The sequence below is a fragment of the Oryzias latipes genome, chromosome 14 (assembly GCF_053564925.1).
Source record: "Oryzias latipes strain Hd-rR chromosome 14, Olatipes_Hd-rR_3.1".
Lineage (NCBI taxonomy): Eukaryota > Metazoa > Chordata > Actinopteri > Beloniformes > Adrianichthyidae > Oryzias > Oryzias latipes.
In genome coordinates, this window is record NC_136250.1 from 28,084,582 (window position 1) to 28,107,323 (window position 22,742).

The 22,742-nt window shown below is 41.8% G+C and overlaps 2 protein-coding genes across 5 annotated transcripts; both read left to right on the forward strand.

The window, feature by feature from the left end:
* The first annotated feature begins 3,227 nt into the window (after positions 1–3,227).
* LOC110016423 (adapter molecule crk) lies at positions 3,228–9,994 on the forward strand. Its single transcript, XM_023962323.2, has 3 exons — positions 3,228–3,741; positions 4,641–5,227; positions 7,359–9,994. The coding sequence occupies exons 1-3, from the start codon at positions 3,522–3,524 to the stop codon at positions 7,491–7,493; spliced, it is 942 nt and encodes a 313-aa protein (XP_023818091.1). The 5' UTR covers positions 3,228–3,521; the 3' UTR covers positions 7,494–9,994.
* A 2,262-nt stretch (positions 9,995–12,256) lies between these two features.
* LOC101175099 (14-3-3 protein epsilon) lies at positions 12,257–20,565 on the forward strand. Of its 4 annotated transcripts, none has more exons than XM_023962322.2 (7): positions 12,257–12,562; positions 15,528–15,727; positions 15,863–15,969; positions 17,178–17,384; positions 18,282–18,418; positions 18,566–18,607; positions 19,749–20,565. In XM_023962322.2, exons 1-6 carry the CDS (start codon positions 12,289–12,291, stop codon positions 18,571–18,573), a joined length of 933 nt encoding a protein of 310 aa, XP_023818090.2. In that variant the 5' UTR covers positions 12,257–12,288; the 3' UTR covers positions 18,574–18,607; positions 19,749–20,565. The 4 variants fall into 4 exon arrangements, with proteins under 4 accessions (XP_023818090.2, XP_023818089.2, XP_078786959.1 ...); XM_078930833.1 differs by having other exon boundaries at positions 12,353–12,643; XM_023962321.2 differs by lacking the exon at positions 18,566–18,607.
* The last annotated feature ends 2,177 nt before the right edge of the window (positions 20,566–22,742 follow it).

Consider the following 22,742-nt stretch of genomic DNA (forward strand, 5'->3'; position numbering starts at 1 on the left):
TTTATAACACAGTAGAGAACGGCTTTTAAACATCTAATTTTCTCCTAGAAATGAACATTTAAACAGATTTTTAGCACATGTTGTGTAAAAATGCCGGATATATATGGAGTGAGATTTATGCCACCACGTTGCACACAAAACTTTGTAAGTTGCAAATGAAAATATTAAATATTTGCTGTCAATTTTTTTTTGGCTTTTTAAAATTTTTTGTTGTGCTTTCAGATTTTTTTTTTACTTTAAAGTTTTTAGTTTTTTCCAAAAAAAATTTTTTTTTAAAATTGCTTTTTAATTTTTTGTTTCTGTTTTCAAAAAATATTTTTGCGTTTGCAAAACAAAAATGCGCGTGTCATCTCGCCTTTTTCCTATCTTTGATTTTGCTCACACAAGTTTCGGTTTAGCGCGACAAAGCTACCATCAGACAGCTGCTGATTGGTCCAGATTCTAACCAATCAAATCGCCGTATTTATCTAGCATGGTGTCTGATACCGAGGCTCAGAAGCTGAACCAGCTCTTTTTACCTTGGATTTTGTCTCTTTGGATGAGGACATTTTCATTTTTTTTAATCATTTTAACAATAATTCATAATTTCTTTTTTTTTGCATTGGTTTAATTATTATTTATTTAGTCAGAAGCAAAAATAAAAATAAATTTTTTGAAAGCAAAAACAAAAAATTTGGATGCAAAAAATAATTTTTTGAAAGCAAATATTTAATATTTTTATTTGCAACTTACAGTGATGAAAGTCAGGCAAGGAAAAAATCCCTGAACTTTTCTTTGAGCGATATGGCGGGCACAGAGCGAAATTTTGGAAAAATACGTGGTCTTAGATGCATTCTGGTGCATTCTGGCAGCTAGTTATTCACTTCTTTATCAAGAAACTAAGACTAATTGGAGCATCATGATTTGTCATTCAAACCCCTAGTTTGACTCTCCATTAAGGACTTGCTGGTCCTAAAAAAGAATTTGGAAAATTGCTCAAAGTAACACAATCCTACAATCTACGCTTTTCCTTAAAGCTGCAAAACATACAATTGCTAAAATATAGTAACATCAAAGCCCCAAATGGCAAAAAGAACACCAGTAACTATGATATTCTATGAAAATACCTCAGTTATTTATACATTATTTCTGCTTTAGAAATGACTGATGTACAACATCCACTTGCACTGTTTTCTCAAACTATAACTACATCAAAATATGGGATCTGCTTTAAACTATAATTCTATAACATAATACATCAATTCTTTAACACCAATACTAAGTAATCTGGGAAATATCAAAACAAACATACAAACTAAACTAAAGATTGTAAACATTATTTTTTAAGGGAGTGCGGGTCCAAACCATCAAATACTTATAATTAATGTCAACTATACTGAACTAAATCATGGTAATTAGGGAATACAAATAAATTAGATAGAGAAATGTATTCAAAATAAAAACTGAAACTCAAAACATAAAATTGAATTTTTTTCAAAATGTGGTTTTGAGATTATTTTACACAAAAAAGTATTTGACCTACACTACCTTAAAAATCTTTTTTTTCCAGCCAAGACCACTTCAATTTGTTTTTTATCGTCTTCTCACAACTGAGGTCGTGACCACGCTCAATAATGACGATGCCTGCCATTATTTTAACACAAATTTGATCGCAAACTCTTCAGATGTGTTTGTGAAAGTTTAGCGTGGGTCCGCTAGTTTTGGTCTCTAGGGAAGCGAGTCACGCTGACCACGTGGTGCAGACAGAGCCAATCAGACCCGTCGACGCATCCGAAAGCAACTAAAACGTCCCGTCATTGGTCAATTAGGCCGGGAAGACGAGAGATGGCCACGACCATAGAGGAAGCGATCTGCGGAGAAATATAGAAAATAAAGCTAAAATTAGCTGATTTCAGACCATTTTTTAATCTGGAAAGCGATTTGTCCGTAGAGATCAGGTCTTTATTTCCCGGAAAGTACGTTCGGTTTGCTCAAAAACCCGGATTTCCGGGAATTCCCGGAAGACTTTCATCACTGAACTTAGAAAGTTTTGTGTGGCATAAATATCACTCCATAGCTACATTTTAAAATTAAAGAGAGAACGCACACTGCCATCTGCTGGTACAACCAAAAGCCTCATATCTCAGGTTTTCTAGACGCTTCCTGATCTTTAATTTATATTTTAAGAAAATTAAAAAGGAATTCTAAATATGTTTGTAATCCTTGTTTACTCTGTTAAAGCCCTCACAAGTAGGATGGGGCAATAAGTGAAATTTACTTGTCAACCATGACAAATGCACACAATAAACGTCACAATCCGACATTTAATTCTTTCAGGCTGTTTTCTTTTTTTTAAAGATAAATATTTATTTTCTCATTTAAAAAATATTTTGAGTTTGCTGGTGAAAATGTACAAAAGTCAACATACCAATAAGCTACAGACATGTTAGAAAAAGAATCATTTATTGGTTTTGTGTAAGCAAAGCAGAGCTAACTTTTTTATACTGATGACACTTGATTTTCCACAATTATATCAGGAAATGAAAAAAAAATTGTTTTTCCAGCTGTCTGTGTGACGTTTAAAAAAGCTCTGCCAAACCAAACTTGAGGCTGTTGCAGCTAAAATTTGTTTTTTCTGTAAGTAATGACAAATATTTGCATCTTAAATGTCAAACTTTCTAGGATCTGAGTTTAGATTGGATGTGGAAACGCAGCACAACATTGACTGAATCAAAAAGCTCTCCAGCTAGCTTACAGCCCCTCACACCCCCAACTTAACGTCCAAACCGCCGTATTTTCTCTAGTCGGAATGTAATAAAACATAGTCTATCAATTTCTTTTTTTTTAAATTAATTATGTTTTGCGTTACCTGTGCAAACAGCTGAATTAGGGGAATGTTAACTTTTTAGGAAGCTTTAAACTTCCCTAACATCCCATATTGAGTATTTTTTTAATTACTTAAATTTAAGTAAATTTGATTAAGAAATGAATTGGATTATTTTTAATTGGTTAGTAGAGTCCAACGTTAATGATCATTTATTAATCTGCATTACTTCCAAATGCAAAAAATTCTAAATAAACTTTGTATTTCCGGAATTATTTCTTCTTTTGGGACGAAACATTTCTCTTAAATAAAGCGTGAAACAAAGCGCTGCAGGCAGGAGTAGTTTTACAGCTAAACAAAACCTGAGAGGTGGAGTGTTAATAATTCCCATGTTTTTTTAGGGGGTGTGAATGCAACGCTTCCCAGTGACCGGCATCCCTTCCGGTAAATGGAGTCAACTTTTCCCATGATCCGCCATTTCAGTCCCGGAGTTCGAGTCGCACGTTAGTTTTGGTTTGTTGTTGAGATTTGAACCGTTTATCGGCGGGTAAGGTTTCCCGGCGCTGCGGTGGCGGTTCCGCCTGCGTTAGTCGTCGTGGAAGTCGGTGGAGTCGCGGCTTTTCCCAGCGGCGGCGACGGTCGGAGAAAGTTTTGTATGAGTTGCGCGTCGGGAGAAGCGAAGGGGAAGGCCTGAAGCCTCGGACGGGATTTCGCAGCCATGGCCGGGAATTTTGACGCGGAGGACCGCGGGAGCTGGTACTGGGGCCGGCTGAGCCGCCAGGACGCGGTCTCTTTCTTGCAGGGACAGAGGCACGGCGTCTTCCTGGTCCGGGACTCGATCACCAGTCCCGGCGACTACGTGCTGTCGGTTTCGGAGAACTCCAAAGTGTCTCATTACATCATCAACAGTGTCAGCAACAACCGGCAGTCCGGTCCAGGTAAGGTTCGAATGGTTCTAAGCGGGTTCAGGAACGATGTTCGTTCAGAAAGATTGGCGAAGTTTGGGGGAACTTTGGCTAGTTAGTTCCGAGTTTTCCAGACGGGAAAGCCCGAACTCGGGCCAGTGTGGGGCGGGAGGGCGTGTGGGCGGGTTCTTCATGGATCCAGGTGGTTCCGGTGTCACATCTGGGCCATGACTCCCAGGAATGCGGGTTTGTTTGCTGCCTTTATCAGCTTCATAAGCTTTGCTAACTGGTGGTTTCACTATATAATTTTTTTTTTAACTTTTAAAATCGCAAAAAAGGATGTTTCAGATTAATTCAGAAACAGGAATGAACTATTTAAAAAAAAAAGTAGTATGAATATTATGTTATTACAAAATAAAATGAGTCGTTTTTGTGGATTAAAGCTGAAAAAAGTGAAGAGTAATCGTCATAATGTTTAAATATTTCACAATAAAATACTGTTAATGTTCAGTAAAGTGGGAGTTAAGATGCCTCAATTTGATACATATTTGGGTTTTCTAGTTGAATTTAATTGTTTTTCTGGTTTTGTTCTTCTTCTTTTTTTAATCCGAAATCACAAGATTACATTTTAATTCGTTATCTAATGAAATATTCATTAATTTGTCAAAATTTCTGTTCGAAACTAATTTGGGAAATTTATTTTTCACCTAAACTAACTAAATAAAAATGTAACCTCATGTTAAATTTAAGTACTTTGAACTTTTTTAAATGGAATTTCATCAGATTGTAAAATCTCATGTTTATGAATGAAAGAAAATCCACTTTGGTGTCTTTCCTGCCGTAATTTTCTACTTTTATTTCCATGGATAAGTAAGTCAGGATGTGGTGAAGTGTTGATGTCGGGTAAAGAGGTGGTGTCTTTCCTCCGTCAGTTCTGGCTCCTTCTCGGTTCCGGATCGGGGATCAGGAGTTCGAGGCGCTGCCGGCCCTGCTGGAGTTTTATAAGATCCATTACCTGGACACCACCACGCTCATCGAGCCTGTGAGCAAGGCCCGAAACGCCAACTCCAACAGCACGCCTGCCGGCGCCCCTCAGCAGGTGGAGGAAGAGTTCGTGCGGGCCTTGTTCGACTTCCCCGGTAACGACGAGGAGGACCTCCCCTTCCGTAAGGGCGACATCCTCCGCGTGCTGGAAAAACCCGAGGAGCAGTGGTGGAACGCTGCCAACCAGGAGGGCCAAATCGGGATGATCCCGGTGCCTTACGTGGAGAAATACCGGCCCGGCTCGCCCACCACCGCCTGTCCGGGCACCCCGGGCGCAACGCCGGGACAGGGCGGGCCCGCGGGCGGCACGGATGGAATAGGGAGCCCTCTCGGAAACCCTCTGGGGGAGCCGGGTCCATATGCTCAACCCGTGGTCAGCGCTCAGCTGCCCAACCTGCAGAACGGGCCTGTCTATGCAAGAGCCATTCAGAAGAGGGTGCCGAACGCCTACGACAAGACCGCGCTTGCACTGGAGGTAGAAATTCCACTTATTTCCTGTCTCGCTGCTTTTTCTCTCCTCCCCCCCCCGACTGCTCGTCATAATGGCTCAGTCACGCATGCAGGGCTGACGGGACCCGCTGACAGTGGGGCGCCGGTTCTGTGCACAGAGGTCGTCTCAGATCCGTCACAATGGCCTTCCTTCATGTGGTCAGCGTTGCTCATTGTGAGCGTTGCATAAGACGCTCGTTTCCTCCGTGAAACGCGGCGCCCTCGCACAGACGACGGGGTGGCATGCAAACAAGTGCAGAGGTCAAGGGACTGATGTGCTTTCTGGTGTGTCGTGGCTCCTCGTTTATCCAGCCCAACACCAAACAAGTTTCAGTTTAAACCCAGTTCGAAGTGGCAACTTCCCAGAATTCTGTCTGTGACTCCATGTGAGGTCACCGTGGGGTCAAATCAGGAGCAGCTTACAGTAAATGAAATACCAGGCCGTAAAAAAAACTGTTCTGAACTCAAAAGTACACATTGAAAACGTTGAAAATATGAAAAAGGTAAAGAAATACAAAAAAAAATAGACTAAAAAATTCAACTGTATACTAAAAACTGTCACCGAATAATAAAAAGCTTATATTTTAGATTTTTGTTCATTTGTTTCTCTTTGCACTCCGTCCTCAATTTACTGTTTCAGATCAGACTTTATTCAAGATTCAAGATTCTTTTATTTGTCACATACAAAGTTATATTTAGCAAATACAACCAGTAGTGAAATGTAAATGTAAATGAAAAGTTAACCCTAAATTAAATGTGGGGGTGCAAAAGAAAGACACCGTTCATTTGACCATAACCTCTATCGCCCCGTGTCAATCACTTCCTGTCAGCCAATGGGCTCCAAGCCCCTCCCTCACGTAAATGAACCTCAACTCCAAAAAAGGACAAATCTTAATTGACTGGACTGAAAGTGAAGGAGAGAAACAAAAAACAATAATACAAAACAGCAATGGTAAAACATATTTTTTTCACTTTATAATTTTTTAACCAAATTGTTAGAATTTTTCAAATAGGAAATGTATCTACAGTTTTACTTTATTATTGTTTTCTTCAAACTTTCTATATTTAATGTCTAGTTTCCATTGTGAACTTTCAAGATTCACAGGATTTTCAAATCATGTCCCAAAAGCCAATCTGATCAAAGCCCCGTCCCCCACAAGAAATTGGGATCAAGTCCAAAAACCAAGTCTGATTTGAAACCAAAAATCAATCAAGACGATTGAAAACAGTAGCACCTTTTTTTTCTTTTGAGAACAGTTTTATTTTTTTATTTTTTTATTTTTAATGTTTTTTTATGCTCTTCTGCTGGACTTTAAACAAATAGTTTTAGAGTTAGATAAGTTAATTCTTCTCCGTGGTAAATCGCCTGTCCGTCCTGGAGGAGGATCCCTCCTTCATGTGGCAAGACAAGAATTAAGGACTAAACACTGGTTAATATTTATTTCTTTTGTAATTGACCATGGTATAAGCGGGCTAATGGCCTTCGTAGTGTGCATTATCACTTTTTAACACACTAATCAACCGTAATGCATACTTTGTCTGCCATTAACCCTTAACTATCCTCCACCAACAGAAAAATACCACAAGACCATATTAAAAACACAGAAAACACCTTTGGTTAGAAGTTAAACTTTTTCTGACTCGCAAAGGCTTTTTCCCGAATTATAAAAGACGGAAAGTGATTAAAGCTTTTAGAAACTGAAAACCGCTAACAACATTCTGTTCATGCGGAACGAGCAGGACTTTGTAGGGAAACCTGTTTTTCTTCAAATCTGGAGTCCAGAGTCTTAACTCCGGGTTCAAACCTTTGACTGTTTTACAGACACATTCAATGCTGCCTGAAGCTTGAAGAACCGACTTTTTTCACGCCACGTGAACAGATTTGGGATAAAAACCAGAGATGAACAGAGATTTCAGATGGGACAGATTCTCATCCTGTAACACTGTAAAACCCTGTAGTATCCACCTGTTATCAAAAGATTCTGCTGTGCCGTAGCGTCTCTCCTCCAGCCAGGGTTGGCTTGTCCGTGCACAGATGCTCACATTTATTCATGCTTTTGTTGTTTTCCTGAACCGTCGTGTGTTTCCCCACAGTGACGTCTGTTGTGTTTTGGCAGGTGGGGGACATGGTCAAGGTGACCAAGATCAATGTGAACGGCCAGTGGGAGGGGGAGTGCAAAGGGAAGCAAGGCCACTTCCCATTCACCCACGTCCGGCTGCTGGAACAGCACCATCCGGACGACGAGAGCTGAGAGACGCTGCCGCTCTTCTTCTCTGGTTTGGGTTTCTTCTTCGTGCCTGGAGAGGACTGGTTAGATCCAGGCACGCCTTCATGAACTCACGAGCTGACCCTGCAGCTCAAGACCCGATGTCGGACTCCTGTAAGGCGCTCACGCTAAACGGGTATTACACACCGTCACTGTGGGCTCAACTAAAGCCACCTAAACCTGACACTTGTTCTGTATTTACTCGAGAAGATCCCAACTTTTCTTTAGTGCGTATTTATTAGTGTTGGCTCTCAGGAGTCCTGCACCAGGCCCCCCATGGTTGCTCTGCCGCCTCCATCCAGGAAACGACGACTTGCTGTGATTCCAGAGTTGCTGTTGGTAACGTCTGGACTCCTCCAGAGTCCGGTTCTGATGCGCTCCGCCTGAACAGCGGCTGCTGAAGGGGACCGAATGGTCGTTGGGTTTGAGGATTTGCCACTGCGCTGTCGTTCAGCCTCACTCCAGGTTTATTTCAGTGGGAAATGGGAACCGGGTGGTGGTGGTGGACGGGCGCTGTCCACACGTTAATGTTGCTTTATTGGACTTGAATCTGTGTATTTTTCAGACCTTCAAAAGCTGGATCTGACAATTGGGTTTCTTGTCAATAAGGTGTTAAAAATTCATTCATTTAGGGGGGGGGGGCACACACACAACATTTTGGCCTCAAACAGAATTTACCACTAATAAATCAGGGTGATGTTGCAGACCAGCGCCACGTAAAACCGGCTGCTGCGGCGGGTCAAAGGGACACATGTCACGGGTCGTTTTCGGAGCTGGTCAGTCAAACCCTTGTTTACATACCTTGAACCCAGTACTGACGTGACGTACCACAAGATTTACCGAGAACGACCGTCTAGCAAAGAATCATAAATCTGTGAATTTCTTCAAAGAACAGCCGCGAGCCTTTGAGCAAACTCTACCGGATGGAGACGATCCTTTCAAATGTTTTTGAAACTCCCAAAAACAACTTTTTTAAAAATGCCAAAATTCCTAAACAGTTTGTGTTTTTTCCTGCCAAAATGGAATTTTTTAAGATTTTTTTTTGTCTAAATTGTGGATTTAAGACTATAGGAATCAAATCTTTATGCAAAAAAGGTTTTATGTTTATTTGAGATATTTTGTCTTCCAGCTGAGCTCTTAAGATGATTTTAAAACAAAATATTAAGACTCTTACATGCTAAGTTCATTGGACGTGTGACTTTTTATAACTTTATACTAATTAACCCTCACTGATGGTGCTGTAGACGGCAAACATGATTCCTTCACATTCAGCCGACCCAGTTAACTGGAGGATGCGGCTACAGCTGCTTGTTTGGTGTTGGAAAGTGCTTTGATCAGAAGAGGATAACGACCAAAACCAGTCCTCTGGTCACGTGTTCACAGGTGCCTTCATCTCTTGACTCCTCATTTTCGAGATCACACCTCTTCAGATTTGCACGGCTGGACGGTCTGGTTAGCCTTCACACTGCACTAGCTTACACGAGTCGAGGACCAGAGCTCAGAGGAGTTGGTTCAATGAAACAGACTGAAGGAACAGAGTGGTGTGTACCAAACAGCTCAGTGTGAAAGTGAGTTCAGGCTGCTTGCAAGTGAACTCTGGTGCAGTTCGGTAACAGTGTGAATGCTGACAGGCAAACCAGAATAACAGACGTGAGCGCTGGGTGTTAGAAGCAGAATAAAGGACAGAAAATGGCTTGAATGTGTTTATCATTTGGGTTGATTTTGCTCCTCGATACGTTGATTTGATCTCGTTCTGGAACTTCACGTTTCCAGGCGATTCGGTTCACTTGGTGTTAAAAAGGTGTCAACATTTTTAGCATTTTAGCTCATTTAGGATTACCCTAAACCACTCTGGTATCGATACTTGGGTCCTGTTTTGTGGGTTAAACAATTGTTCTTTTGTTTTTAATCACATCAGTCGATGGTAAAGAATTTAAACAAAGACTGCAAAGTTGAATTCCTTTTTGTTTCTTTTTGTTTTTATTTTAAATTAAGTTCCTCGCACAGCGGAAGATGGGTGGATGTAATATTCTGTTGGTCACTGGGTCCACTAAGCTCTTTCTACTTTTGGTTTATTAGAAAAAAATGCTGAAAATCCTAATTTAGCGTCATTCTCAATAAGGAGTGAAGAAAAATGAGATGAAATCTGCATCTGTGGTGTAATACTCGGATTTATCAGTCATTGAGTCCTGATGCGAGTAAAGCTTCAGGTTTTCTTGGGTCTGCTAACTGTGCGTTAGCAGGTCCGTCCTCGAATTTACACATTTAAAATCTTCATTCCCTTCAATCCTCCATATTCCAACACTTAAGTTTACATCATGTAAAATTGTGAAAACTTTCCCCCTTTTTCTTTGAGTCTCAATTGAAAGACAATATTTTTGTACTTTACATTAATGTCATATTTTATTATATTAGTATAAAATGTTTGAGCCACATACAGTCTGTACAGCACTGTATATACTGTCGTAATAAAACCATGCAATATCTTTTAGTCGTCATGTTTTAAGACATTTGTTGGTTGTATTGACCATTAAATCTGGTGTGATTTATATTCTGTGAAAGTTTACAGCTTATTTTAGAAACTGTAACACTCGTAGTGACAAAGATGAAAACAAATGTAGGAGTTCAAAGTGAAATTTCAGTATCAAGCAATAATCTTTACTTACTGATTGGCCAGAAATAAGATCTTTAAATGGTGTTTGTGTCACAGAAAAGTTGTTTTATAACTATGGTTTGTTGTGAAGTCTTTCCACTTACTGTTGGTGTTTTTGTATTGGTAAAAAAAAAAGAATGAATTACTATGAGAATGGCCAAATCCATTTTTGTATTATGTCACACAAACCTCGTCATGAAAACTCCCTTTAATCACAATTCTTATGAAATAATTTTTGTTTGTTTTCTTGACATGTGTTATTATACTTGATCAATAAATATCAGTTTTATAAGGTCTTCTTTTCAGAAACATTCTGCAGAAGTAATTCATAAATTACTTTTGCAGAAGTAAAAAAATATTTGTGTATAAATATAAATCAAACATATTTGCATTCCTAAAATCGATGAACAAGTGATTTTCTGTAGACTAGTGATTGGTTTTTCATTATTTTGATTCCCAAAAGAGTATAAAGTCTCATCTTTAACATTACGCAGACAGTTATGGATCTTAAAGTCCCCCTACAATCATTTTTAATCTATTTTCAAAGCATTCCCAGTGGTTTGTTAATTATGGTTAGGGCATTTTTTAGCCAAAAGCAACAAACCTGTAGGATTTTTCTAGGACACAGTCTCTGTAGAGCGGTAGCAGTTCTTTAGAATTTAGTCCCTGAGTGGTGTGGAAAACTGTATATGCAGAGTAAGCCTACCTCAGCTTCCCGACATCCATCTGTGTACACTTCTGCTAGCGTACAGCTTCTCGAAACCCCCAATCTACAGGCTGTCGCACAGCCACGATGTGTCATGCGTGAATATATGTGGAGAAAGTGAGAAAAGAAATTGAAATTTATACACAAGTTCATTTCATGGTTCGTATCACGAATGAACCATGGAAGAAGTAAGAATAAACCACATTAAATCATCGTGGAACATGAACTGTGCGCAATTATTGAGCTTTTTGTATGCAATTCATTAGCGATTCGTGTGTCAATTATGTGATTTGAACATATGTGCGCCTCATGTCATAAAGTTATCCATTGGTGGAACATCCGTGAAAAGTTCGTTAGACATAAGTGGAACATTGTAGAAAGCCACAACTTTGCGTGTGCATCTCACTCAAATCACGCATAATTGTGTAAGATTTATGTATTAATTGCGTATAAACTGTTTTAAACACGCGTAAACTGCGTAATTCTCAAACTTAACATTTTAAACCGCTGGAAAGCAAATTCTTATTAAGACCCGTCGGCTGAAGCCCTCGACGAACACATGGACGAATGATGAACTCACGAAACGCTTACGAAAAACGTATATCACGCATGAATTACGAAAGTCTGAAATTTCGTATGTGGAAAATGTATGCAGTGGCTGTGTGACACAGCCTTGACATCAGTGGTACAACAAAAATGGTGAGCAATATCGGAGCTATCCAGTTGAAACGTTTTGATCCAGATTCCAGCTCAGACGAGGAATACAAAGGTAAAAGCATCAGAATACAGTGGAGCAGGACGCTCATGGCCCGAATTTTCTCTGTCCCAAATGAGCTGTTTTTTATGGAGCCTGTGACCGGACATGGGTAAAAAAATAATTAATTAGTTCCTACGAAATAATATTTCGTTTCCGCTAATAATTTTTAATTCTTTAGAATAATTATTTTTGATTATAATTATTACCAAATGATAATTTGGTAAAAAATTATATTACTAAATGATTTTGTAATAATTATCACAGATTATTTTGTGGGAACAATTAGTATTTTTTTTGACCCATGTCAGGTCACAGGCTCAGTAGTTTTCTAAGGCATTTTCTCTGCTCCTGAATGACAATGAATTGAAAAAATAAATAGGCCAACTCAGAAATGCAATGTTATACCTAATTTTCTTTAAATGTTTTCAATAGAGTTGGTCTTTGATGAGACGCATAAAAATGAGATAAGAATCAGTGTGTTAGTAATTTGTTTTTAAGTGTGTACAAAAAATAGAACTTTTAAAAAAAGAAATTATAATTTCAAATGTAATCTCAAAATTTCTGTTCAAGATTCCAACAACAACAAAAAAAACGTATTGTGTGAATTTAAAGTTGGAGAAAATCAATAAAAATGGCGGGTCAGTGACTCTTGGAGGGGTCACCTATGAGGGAGGTGTCCGGCGGAGGCGTGGATGCGGAGGGGGGAGTGCTGCGTGGATTTCCCGGATGGAGCCGCGACGCCATCTTTACGCCTGCGCTACCGGCGGCTCTTCGGCTCAGCGGAGCGGTAGTGCGGTTTCTGATCCACCAGCAGGAATCGCCGATCAGCCGATTATCCTCCCCTCTTCAACGGGAAGCCCCCTTCGCGAGCATCATGGCGGACCGGGACAACCTCGTTTACCAGGCGAAGCTCGCCGAGCAAGCGGAGCGATACGACGGTAAGGTTGTGGGAGAGACGACGCTCGGTGCAGAACGCTTTCCCCCCTCCGTCTCCCTGCGCGGGCGGCTTGGAGACGCAGGTAAAACAGAGATTTGTTGGGTGAGAGAAGACAAAATGGCGGAGATTTTCCCCAACCAGAGTATTCAAAAACCACATTTATTGCAAACGTGTTTGTTTTTAATATAAAAGAGTGTTCTACGTGTTGAAAGGCACGCCTCGTGCGTGTTCGTGGGCGAACGTTAACCGGAGCGCTGAGCGAAGCTAGTCCCTGTTGGTCAGTTAGCTATCCAAGTTGCTAACTAGCTGGTTAGCCTCTCATCAGCCCCACACGAGCCAGACTCCCGTTTGAAAACGGAGCGGTCCGCTGAGGCTCCACGCCCTAAAGGAGCGCTAACAACCGCCGTGGCTACAGGCGGAGGCGGTTCTATCCAGCGGGGACACGGACGAAAGTGTTGTTAGCCACTGTTCTTTTAGAGATTTTTAATTTAAAGTCATCTAACCGATTCTGTTTTAAGACGTAAACATCCTGCTGCTGGATCTAGAAAACGGCATTTCCCGCTGATAAAGGAGGCGCGTGCGAGTGCTGCAGCAGGTCAGACTAGAGGATGCTGGGAGAGCTAAAGCACAAGGAGAAAGCTCTGCCATCAAAATACAGGAAAAGTCTTAAAAATGATGGAAAATTGGAAACTAGAAGAACAGAACAATAAAATCGTATAAAGGGTTAAAATACCTGCTTTAAAAAAAACATAGTTAAATGTTAATTTGGATTCATTTATGTTGAACCTGTTCTTAAAAACAGCTAGAAGGGAGTTTAAAACCTGAAGGTTAGGTTGGTGGAGTGAGGAGCTGTAAACAGAGAGCTCTCAGTTATTTTCTGATCATCTCCTGCTGCTCTGCAGAAACTATGTCCTAGAATACGACGCAGGTTTTTGGATTTCTGCCAACAAATCATCATAAATAAAAGAGCACTGGGAAGTCTTTTACATTAGATCCAAAGATGATGGGACGTTGAAGATCTTTGATTCCTATGGGAAATATTTGATTGAGGACTAAAATGAGGTTAAAGCGGAGGGTCTGTCACATCCAGTTGAGCTGGTTTGACCGCATAACAAATACAAAATGTCTCCAACCCCATCCCACAGTTTCTACGACACGTTCTTCAAAAGTGTGAGAACGTCTATAGTTGGAAGAAGCTCCTATTCATTGTTTAACCCTGTGAGTAATCCACTTCACTCTAAAGTGTTTTTCTGGACCCACTAAGGGAACAGCCGTTCCCATCGGGTGTCAGGTTTGGCTTTCCGAGTGTCTGAAGGAGGAGATCTGTGGGATGTCGGCAGCAGACCACCTGCAGAAACAGACCGACTTGACCAGTTGGACGGGAGGTGACTAATCGCCCCCCCCCCCCCCCCCCCTCCTCCCTCCTGGTGACGGCATAGCGAACGCTGACCACCAGATTTTCTAAAAATGCGACACTAAAAAGGAGATTTCTCATACATTTATGACCAATACATTCATCCTCTAAATACTATGCAAAAGATGGATAAATGGCCATAAAATAAAACTATTTGTAACTGAAAGTTTAATTTCAGTTTGTTTTAGTTCTGGTTCCGCCTGATAAATTTAAAAATGTTAAGTTTTGTAGCTAAATCGATTAGATACATTCTTTTTGAGTTTTTAGTTATTTAATTCGCACAATAAAAGTTTTTTTTTTTTTCATTTTTATCTGTATAATTCTATTTTATTTTTCTTCGTCGTGATTAGAATCTTTAGTCGAAACAGAATCTTAAATGCAAATTTAAAAGGATTTTATTCTCTGACTGAAACACTTCTGCTTGTTTTGCGTCAGCTGTCAATCACAGACGTATCAGAAGTGGGCGTGGTTCCACGTGCGCTGCAGAACAACCCCGAGTAATGATGGAGAACCTGCTCGCTGTGATTAAACGCCGTCTTTCTCTCGCCGTTCCTCTGAAGAATGTCACCAAAACCTCCCACAGCAAAAAAGCATTTTCCACATTTTTGCTTTGGGATGCAGCTGCGTGTGTGTGTGTGTGTGTGCGTGCGTGCGCGTGTGCGTTTACCGCGGCCTTTCTCGTTCGTCCACCTCCATCTGGGTTGAATTCTAACAGGAGTTACTGATCTTATAAATAAACTTTCTGCAGGGATATTTTTAGCCGTGTCTCTTCTGCTAAAGTCTTTATTTTAAAGCTTTCAGATCAGTGACGAGCGATCCGGGAGATTTTCAAAAGTCATCCTGACATGGAAGCTCTGGAATCTGAGACCAGACGGCTCCAAAACCAAGTTAAAAAAAAAACAAACCCTGAGGATCCAGAGTGTCAGAGCTGCAGAATGTGGCTGTTTGGTTGTAGAAGGTGATGCTTCTTCAGACTCCAAACGCACTGAGGGGAGGAGGTTTTATGTCCCTGATGGAGAGTCTTTGGTTTGGAGGGGCGATGTGGGCGGGGCTTACGCTGGGAAAGGTTTTCAGAGCTTCAGAGAGTTGAAATGAAAGCTGGTCTTAGCTTAGGACCATCATGTTTCCTCCTTGGGTCTGGACTTCACCATGTTCTTGGCGTGTTCTTGTGTCGTTTCTCCACTGATGGAGCATGTGTGTGCAGAAAGTGAAGCTCAAAAGGAGCTGGCGAAAACATGCTGTTTAAAGGAAATGGTATTTGTGATGTGGACAATGAATACGCTGGGTGTGCTGTTGGGTTGGGGGTGTAAGCTAGCTGGAGAGCAAGCTTCAGGAAAGGGGCGGGGCACCAAAAGTCCCACCCAAAACTCAGAGGTGAATCTCTAAACTCCTGCCGATCTGCAAAAACTGTCTTGGAAGGCAATAGATTTTTATCATTAATATTTTAGAAATTTGGAAACGCTTTGAAAACCATGTTTGAATCAAACTTTATTGACACAGCAGCGTTTGTACACAGCCAGAGGCGTCACGCGTGTCTCTCTGTGTCCGTCAGAAATGGTGGAGTCCATGAAGAAGGTGGCCAGCATGGACGTGGAGCTGACGGTGGAGGAGAGGAACCTGCTGTCTGTAGCCTACAAGAACGTGATCGGAGCCAGAAGAGCATCGTGGCGGATAATCAGCAGTCTGGAGCAAAAAGAAGAAAACAAAGGCGGCGAGGACAAACTAAAAATGATCCGCGAATACAGGAAAACGGTCAGTGTGAGCAGCCTTGTTCTGGTCTCTTCCAGGTGGTTCAAGTAAAGTTTTTGTGGAAAAGTGTCTTTGTCTTCAGGCCGCCGTGGCTGTGTTGTCTGATCTGCAGCTCATGTCGTTTGTTTTGGTCTGCAGGTTGAAAAGGAGCTGAAGTCGATCTGCAACGACATCCTGGATGTACTGGACAAGCACCTCATTTTAGCTGCAACCACGGGAGAGTCCAAGGTTTTCTACTACAAAATGTGGGTAAAGCTCCAAAGTCACCCCATTTTACCTCAACCTTCATGTTGTCTTTCCTGCAAATTATTCCAGGTGTGAAATTTCCTTATTTGACAGAGTTTCCTGCTCTGAGACTCCCCTTCAATGAGGGGTTCATCATTTTCTTTTTGTGTTTAATCCACAAACATCCTAGTGTCACGGAATGAAAATTGTGTTTTTTGAGCTTAATGCACCAAATGTGATTCTAAACCTGAAACTCCGCCTTTTCTGATGTGGTCGGTTCTGTTAGACGTATTCCATGAAGAACTTTGTGGTTTTATCTTCGCACTCTGGACGCTTCATGATCAGATCTCACACAACAGTTTGTCTTTCAGTCGTCGGGCGGCTTCTGTTCTGTCGTTGTTTACATCCTCGGTGTAAACAGACGGACGTTAATGTGCATTTCTTATCATGGGATGATCTGCAGAGGCGCTGTGCCCCCACCCTCGAGCAAAACGATACAGCTTTTCATGTGTGAACCTTCTCCCAACTCTAGTTATGCATCATCTAGATCCGATCCTGGTCCTCCAAATCCACCATCCTCCGGGCGCCGCTTCAATAACCTCAGAGCTTCATTCTCCAATTATTTCTAAGCATAAAATATCATTTGAAGTGTTAACATTTGTTTAAAACTAAAATATTGGTTTGAGAAGAAAATGATTACAGTCTTGCTGTTTTTTTTTTTTTTACCACAGTATCTGAATGTTAACATGTTTAAGGAAATGTAAGTTATCTTTTTTTTCACAATTATTTGGAATTTGTTTTGCTCGTTTTTACTAAATGTTCATAATTATAAAATTCTTATAAACTGTCTGTGAAGATGGAAAAAAAGGCAGAAAAACCACTTTATACTTTTACTTGTATTTGATTGTTTATTTTTAGCAGAACATTTCTCTTTAAGGACACATTCTCAGTTCTTTCCATCCCTGGTGAAATAGATCTTAAACTCTGGTCTTGAGTGACTCTCAGAACCTCGAGGAACCGCTGCTGCTTTAAAGAGTTTCTGTATTTGATTTTGAAATTCTTCTAAGATGAAGCTGAACTACAAGCCACTGAGCTTTTGTCCCGACTCGAACCAGAATCTGACTGCTGGTGATGGTCCTTCTGTCCTCGTGTCGTGAGAAAGCGGATCCCTTTGACCTTTGGTGTCGTCCCCCCCCGTCCCCCCCCCCCCCCCCCCCCCCCCCCTCAGGAAGGGAGATTACCACAGGTACCTGGCAGAGTTTGCCACGGGCAACGACAGGAAGGAGGCGGCGGAGAACAGTTTGGTCGCTTACAAAGCCGCCAGCGACATCGCCATGATTGAACTTCCTCCAACGCACCCCATCCGGCTGGGACTGGCCCTTAACTTTTCTGTCTTCTATTATGAAATCCTCAACTCACCGGACCGGGCTTGCAGGTGAGGCTTTTCGTCAAATGTTTTTATTTAGTTTCAATTCTTGTGTCTAATTCTGTCAGCATGGCGTCTGGGAATGTCTTAGAAAAGCTAAAAGTGACGTTTTAAATGCGTGGATGAGATCTATCTGGCCCGTAGGGGGCAGCCTTGTGTACAAAGTTTGCTCACACGGAAGTGACGTCATCCATCGCCCCGCTTTGTGACATCATGAGCTTTAGCCGATACACGCATTTCCCTGTGAAACGGCCCATTTGACAAGGCAGATGTCGCCGGTGACACCCAAGTAACACCCTTTTTGTACGTGAATCAGCTGATTCTGGCGTGGAGAAAACGACTTTTCGTGTCGGCTGTGTGCTACACTTTGTGTTACGTATAGAAGTGGCTTTTCTTCGCGTCAGAATCGGCTGGAATAAACGGTTGACGAGTTACCATAGTCGGAATTATGTCAACACTGGAGCTCAAGCTTAAACCCAGTCACATGACGTTGGGTTTAAGTGACATCACGCCGAGGAATCGGCTGGTTCAAGGTTGCGTGAGGTCATCATAAGCTATGATTTGCATTAAGAAAAAATATTTTAGATTCTAGTCTGGATTTAAAATGCAAAAAAAAAAGTGTTAACCACGTTGCCATGGAAACGGTGGTTGCTAAGGAAAAAATCAAATGTTAGTTTGTTTTAGAAACACGAAAACCTCTAAACACTTTGATCAGGGCCAGACATGCAAACCTCTCTATGGTTGCTATGGACTCATTTGTGTCTTTGTGGGAACAATCTGAACTCTTTTAGTGTTGTTGTGATGATTGTTTGGCCCGAAGAAGCCTCCAGAGATGGGGGGGCAGTTTTATGGTCTTTGAAAGCGTCGTCCAGATGTTCCTGAAGGGGTGATCTTCTGTGTCGACAGGTTGGCAAAGGAAGCCTTCGACAACGCCATAGCAGAACTGGACACGCTGAGCGAGGAAAGCTATAAAGACTCGACACTTATCATGCAGTTGCTACGCGACAACTTGACACTATGGACCTCAGACATACAGGGAGACGGTGAGAGAACCCTTCAGTTCTACTACTGCTCCTCTGGAGCTTCGTCCAGACGTTGCAGCTCTGCTTCCAATTCTTCTTCTGGTTTCTCCTGAGTCCCACCTTCCTCTTCTGTCCTCTAACTCCTCATCTTCCTCTCATTCCTGTCAGATTCTTAAGGATTCTCCTCCTCAGTAACACCGGTGTTTTTTTGTAAGTCATCCTTCCTGCCTTGAGCCTCCTCACCTCCTTCGCTCCTGTCTCACCTCCCTGACACCTCCTTCGCTGACCTCCTCACAGCGCCGCGTCGGTTTCATCAGCTGCTTCCTCTGTAAATGTTTGTGGATTGAAGTAAACGTTGAGAAGAATCGATGAGACGGAAGCTTCAACTGCAGTTCAGATCCATTCATTTGGTGGAAAAACCCAAACTTCCTGTCGCGGATGAAACAGCTGGTTAACCCCCGTTCACTAAACACTGCTTGACTTTAACCAACTGGTTGAAACTGGACCCACAGAGCAGCAGGGTGACGGACTCCGAACAAGTCCAGGTTCTGCTAGAAACCCGCGTGTTAGCAAGCTGCACGTTGGTGGGTCTTTGGGTCTTCTACCTACCGGTCAGGTTTCAGTTTCTCTCCAGAGGTTGTGCGAAAGAACTTTAGCCGACGTAAAGAAATAAACCTGAATTTAGTTTTCATTTAGTTTGTGCTGGTTTTGAAATCGCTGTAACCGATGATGAAAGCGGCTGTTGCTCATAAAGGTTTGTGTTCCTTCTGCTCTGAAAAGGTTCTGGACTAGTTTGGTCTGCTTCAGACAGCAGCTCACCCGGGTTAGTTGTGTTTGTGTCGATAAGAAGCTAATATGTGTCGGCAGCAGTTGGTAGGCAGGATTGTTTTCGGATCACTTTTCCCCCTTTTTGACATTTGAAAGTTTAAACCCGTTTTAGACCCTCTGCTGTTACTGGACTGCGGAGGTCAGAGGTCAGACGGAGTCCAGCTTTGGTTGGACTGATTTGCTCTGCCAGGCTCACGCTGCCTTCATGGACCGCAGGAACTCTCACTTCCGTATCGGTTTGGGTTCCTAAACTTTTACTCACTTCTCCGCTTGAAAGAACTTCAGTTTGAAGGAGAACGGTCGAACGGGGAAGCTGGCGTTGACACAGCAAACGTTTGGTCTTTGAACGCATCACAACTTCAGCAGGAAACAACAGGAAGGTTTGATTCTAAAAGACCCCCCCACTCCACCCAAAAAAAAAACACCACCTGTTCTGTGATCCACAGCTGATTCAGCACCTTTTCTCCACTGAATTATGGGATGTCCGGCTGCAGCTTCACCATGTTCTGTGTTCTCCTCTCAGGTGAAGAACAGAACAAAGAAGCAGCTCCAGACGCAGAGGAAGAAGCCCAGTGAGACTGAACCAGACCTCCTCTTCCTCCTCCTCCTCATCTCCTCGCAGCACTAGCCCTCCCCCCCCCACCCCCCCGACCCTCAGTCGCAGCTTCGTCTCCTCTAACCCTTCTCTCACCTGTTCGTACCTGTCTCCTCACCTGCACGTCTGTCCTCTCCGGGGCCGCCTGGTCTCCGCCTCCCGGGGTTTGACCTTTCCCGGAGCCCCGCCCCCTTTAGCGTCCACGTCCTCTTATACCGTTTATATTTGACTCTGCTCTCTCATCTGTTGCCAAGCGCGCTTGCCTGTATTTGTAACGAACATGCAAGAGTTTATTTAAAGACGAAGCCGGGTTTGTCCCGTGCAAGTGTTTTTTTTTTTTTCCCCCGAGCGGCGTCTCGCCCACGCCGTCGGCTGACAGGACGCGTTCAGGAAGAGCCGAGCGTGCTCCCTTACTTTGTGGTTCTTCAGCATTCACCTTTAGTCAGGGACTCCAGAAGCTCCGCCTCTCCCCTCATCCGTCACTGGACGGCTGCAGCGCTTTAGTTGAAGGCAGATAGCTAGGACGCCGCTTCTGCATGGGAGGGGAGGGGGCGGGGCTCCCATGTCATGTGATGCGGGTCTGGCCGGCTGCATCTGTGCTCTCCCGGCACCTCCTTTCACCTCCTCTCTTCTGTTCAGTACGTTGTAACAGGAACCCGGTTTGTACTACTGAATGTTCTCACCGGAACCACAAGAACCACGGCATGGAACTAACGTTAAACCTCCAATTAAACATGTCCAACCATTGTGTGCCAGCTGTCGTCCTTCTCCTCTTCTTTGCCACTAGAGGGCAGCGTTTAATCGACGGTGAACTCGATCTGTGGCTGAAACCGTTTTTTTTCAAGACATCGGTTCATCTGTGTCTGATGTTCAATGATGAAACAGCAGCTAATAAAAAATTTAAACAGTTACACCCTAACATGCTAGTTAAGTCTACAGGTTTTAATTGCTTTTTTGTTTTCAAGAAAAATAAAAGAATGTAACCTTTAATTGTTTAAAACAAAAAAAATCAGGAATTTCTGTTGTTTTTTTTCATCTGAACAGAATCATTTTCACATCAGCTCCTTAAGAAATAATGTGGAGAACACGGTGACTCGAATGTAGAAAATGATATAAAGTAAAATCATGTTGAAAAAATGCTTCGTGTAAAAGAAAAATCTCAAAACCTTTATGGATTAACAAAGAAAATGAGAAGAAATGGAGGATTAAAAATAATTAGTCTAGAATTTGGCTGAAAGTTTTTTTAACTGGGCAGGTAATGACGTCAGTTTCCTGTTCCCTTCAACCCTTGTGCTATCCTAGGCACTTTTGGGAGTTGGGTCATCTAGACCCCACTAGATGGTAAATGAAATCATCTCCACCTTTATTCACCTGGTAGGGATAACACGTCAATGTAAGGGTGGGGTCATAGGTTAGCACAAGGGGTTAACAAAGGGATGCAGCAGTGATAGGTTTCCGGTTTCATGCTTTGAATTTGGAGGGGGAAAAAAGTTAATTTATTCTGAAATAAATGTCTCAGAAGAACTAGTCATACCCCTCTTGCGCCGCTAGAGGGAGCCCCCTCACATCCGTGGATCAATGTTTGTATTTTTTTTAAAGAACTTTATTGAACGCAAAATGACGTGTCTTACTTGTTGTTTTGTTTGCACTTGGGGAAATGGAGTGTAAGTGAAATCTAATTTGGGCCAATAAATCAAAACAATTTGGGAGCTTTATTGCTAAATTTAGTTTGTGAATAAAATACTTGTGTAACCAAATCAGGAGGTTTATGAACCAAAATTGAGACGAAAGTTTCTTTTCATAATTACTGAAACCCCCAAAGATGTTTTTCCATGTTAAAGTACAATATGGATAACTTTTAATTTTTTCTTTTTTAGTTAATCTGTCGCAAATTTTTTCAGTGTTCTCTTAGATCAGTGGTTCTCAAACTTTCTTCAGTGATGTACCCCCTTAGAAATATATTTTTAGTCAAGTCCCCCCTGACACGGGCAAAACATTTTTGGAAGAAAAAAGAGGTACAGTGCTGTAAAGTCAAATTTATTCAAGCCAAACAACAGTGAACCTGACAAAAACATTCATATGGCAAACATTGCATGTACAAACAAAAAAGAAAAACAGAAGACGTTGACCACCAGAAGGCATAAAACCAGTTAAAACTCAAATGTGCAAAATGCTGCTAATAATAAATAAAATAAATAATATACATGAATAACAAAAATCTGTTCACAGAAATAAATCTATAACTTAATAATAAATAAATAATATTTAGTTTACAAAATAAATTAACTTAATAAATAAAGATTTGCTCACAAATAATAATTAATGTTAACTCTTTAAGGATAAAAAAAAGAAGATTGCATGTGAATCACTTTGCATTGAACATTTGACTTGAATTGAACAACATGTAACAGGCATTGATTTATGAACAGGAAAAAAATGTACTCAATACAATTCAATGACAAATATGAGCTTGCACCTCACTGAGGATCTTTGTCATTCTTGGTGGCAAGGAGGCAACTGCAGTGATCAAGCTCTTCTCCAGGCACCGTCTGTTTCTTTGCTTCGTTTTGATCAGCATCATTGCTGAGAAGGAGGCCTCACATAAATATGTGGATGCAAACGGTAGCAGCTGCTCCAAAGCTTTCTGTCCCAGCTCAGGGTGCTCCTGCCTCACACACAGCCAAAACTGTGTGAGAGTGGATGCACCAAACTTCATCTGCAGGCCACGGTCAGATGATACTTCCATCAGTTTTTCCTGATGAGTGACAGGAAGCTTGCTTCTGTTTGCTTCAGACAAGAGAAATGGGTTTCTCACCCAATCCAGCTGCACAGATTTCTCATCCATGTCAGGAAAGTAGGAGTGAAAACCACTGATCAAGTTAGCCAAATGTCCCACTATGACTAACTTCACCGGAGCTGTCG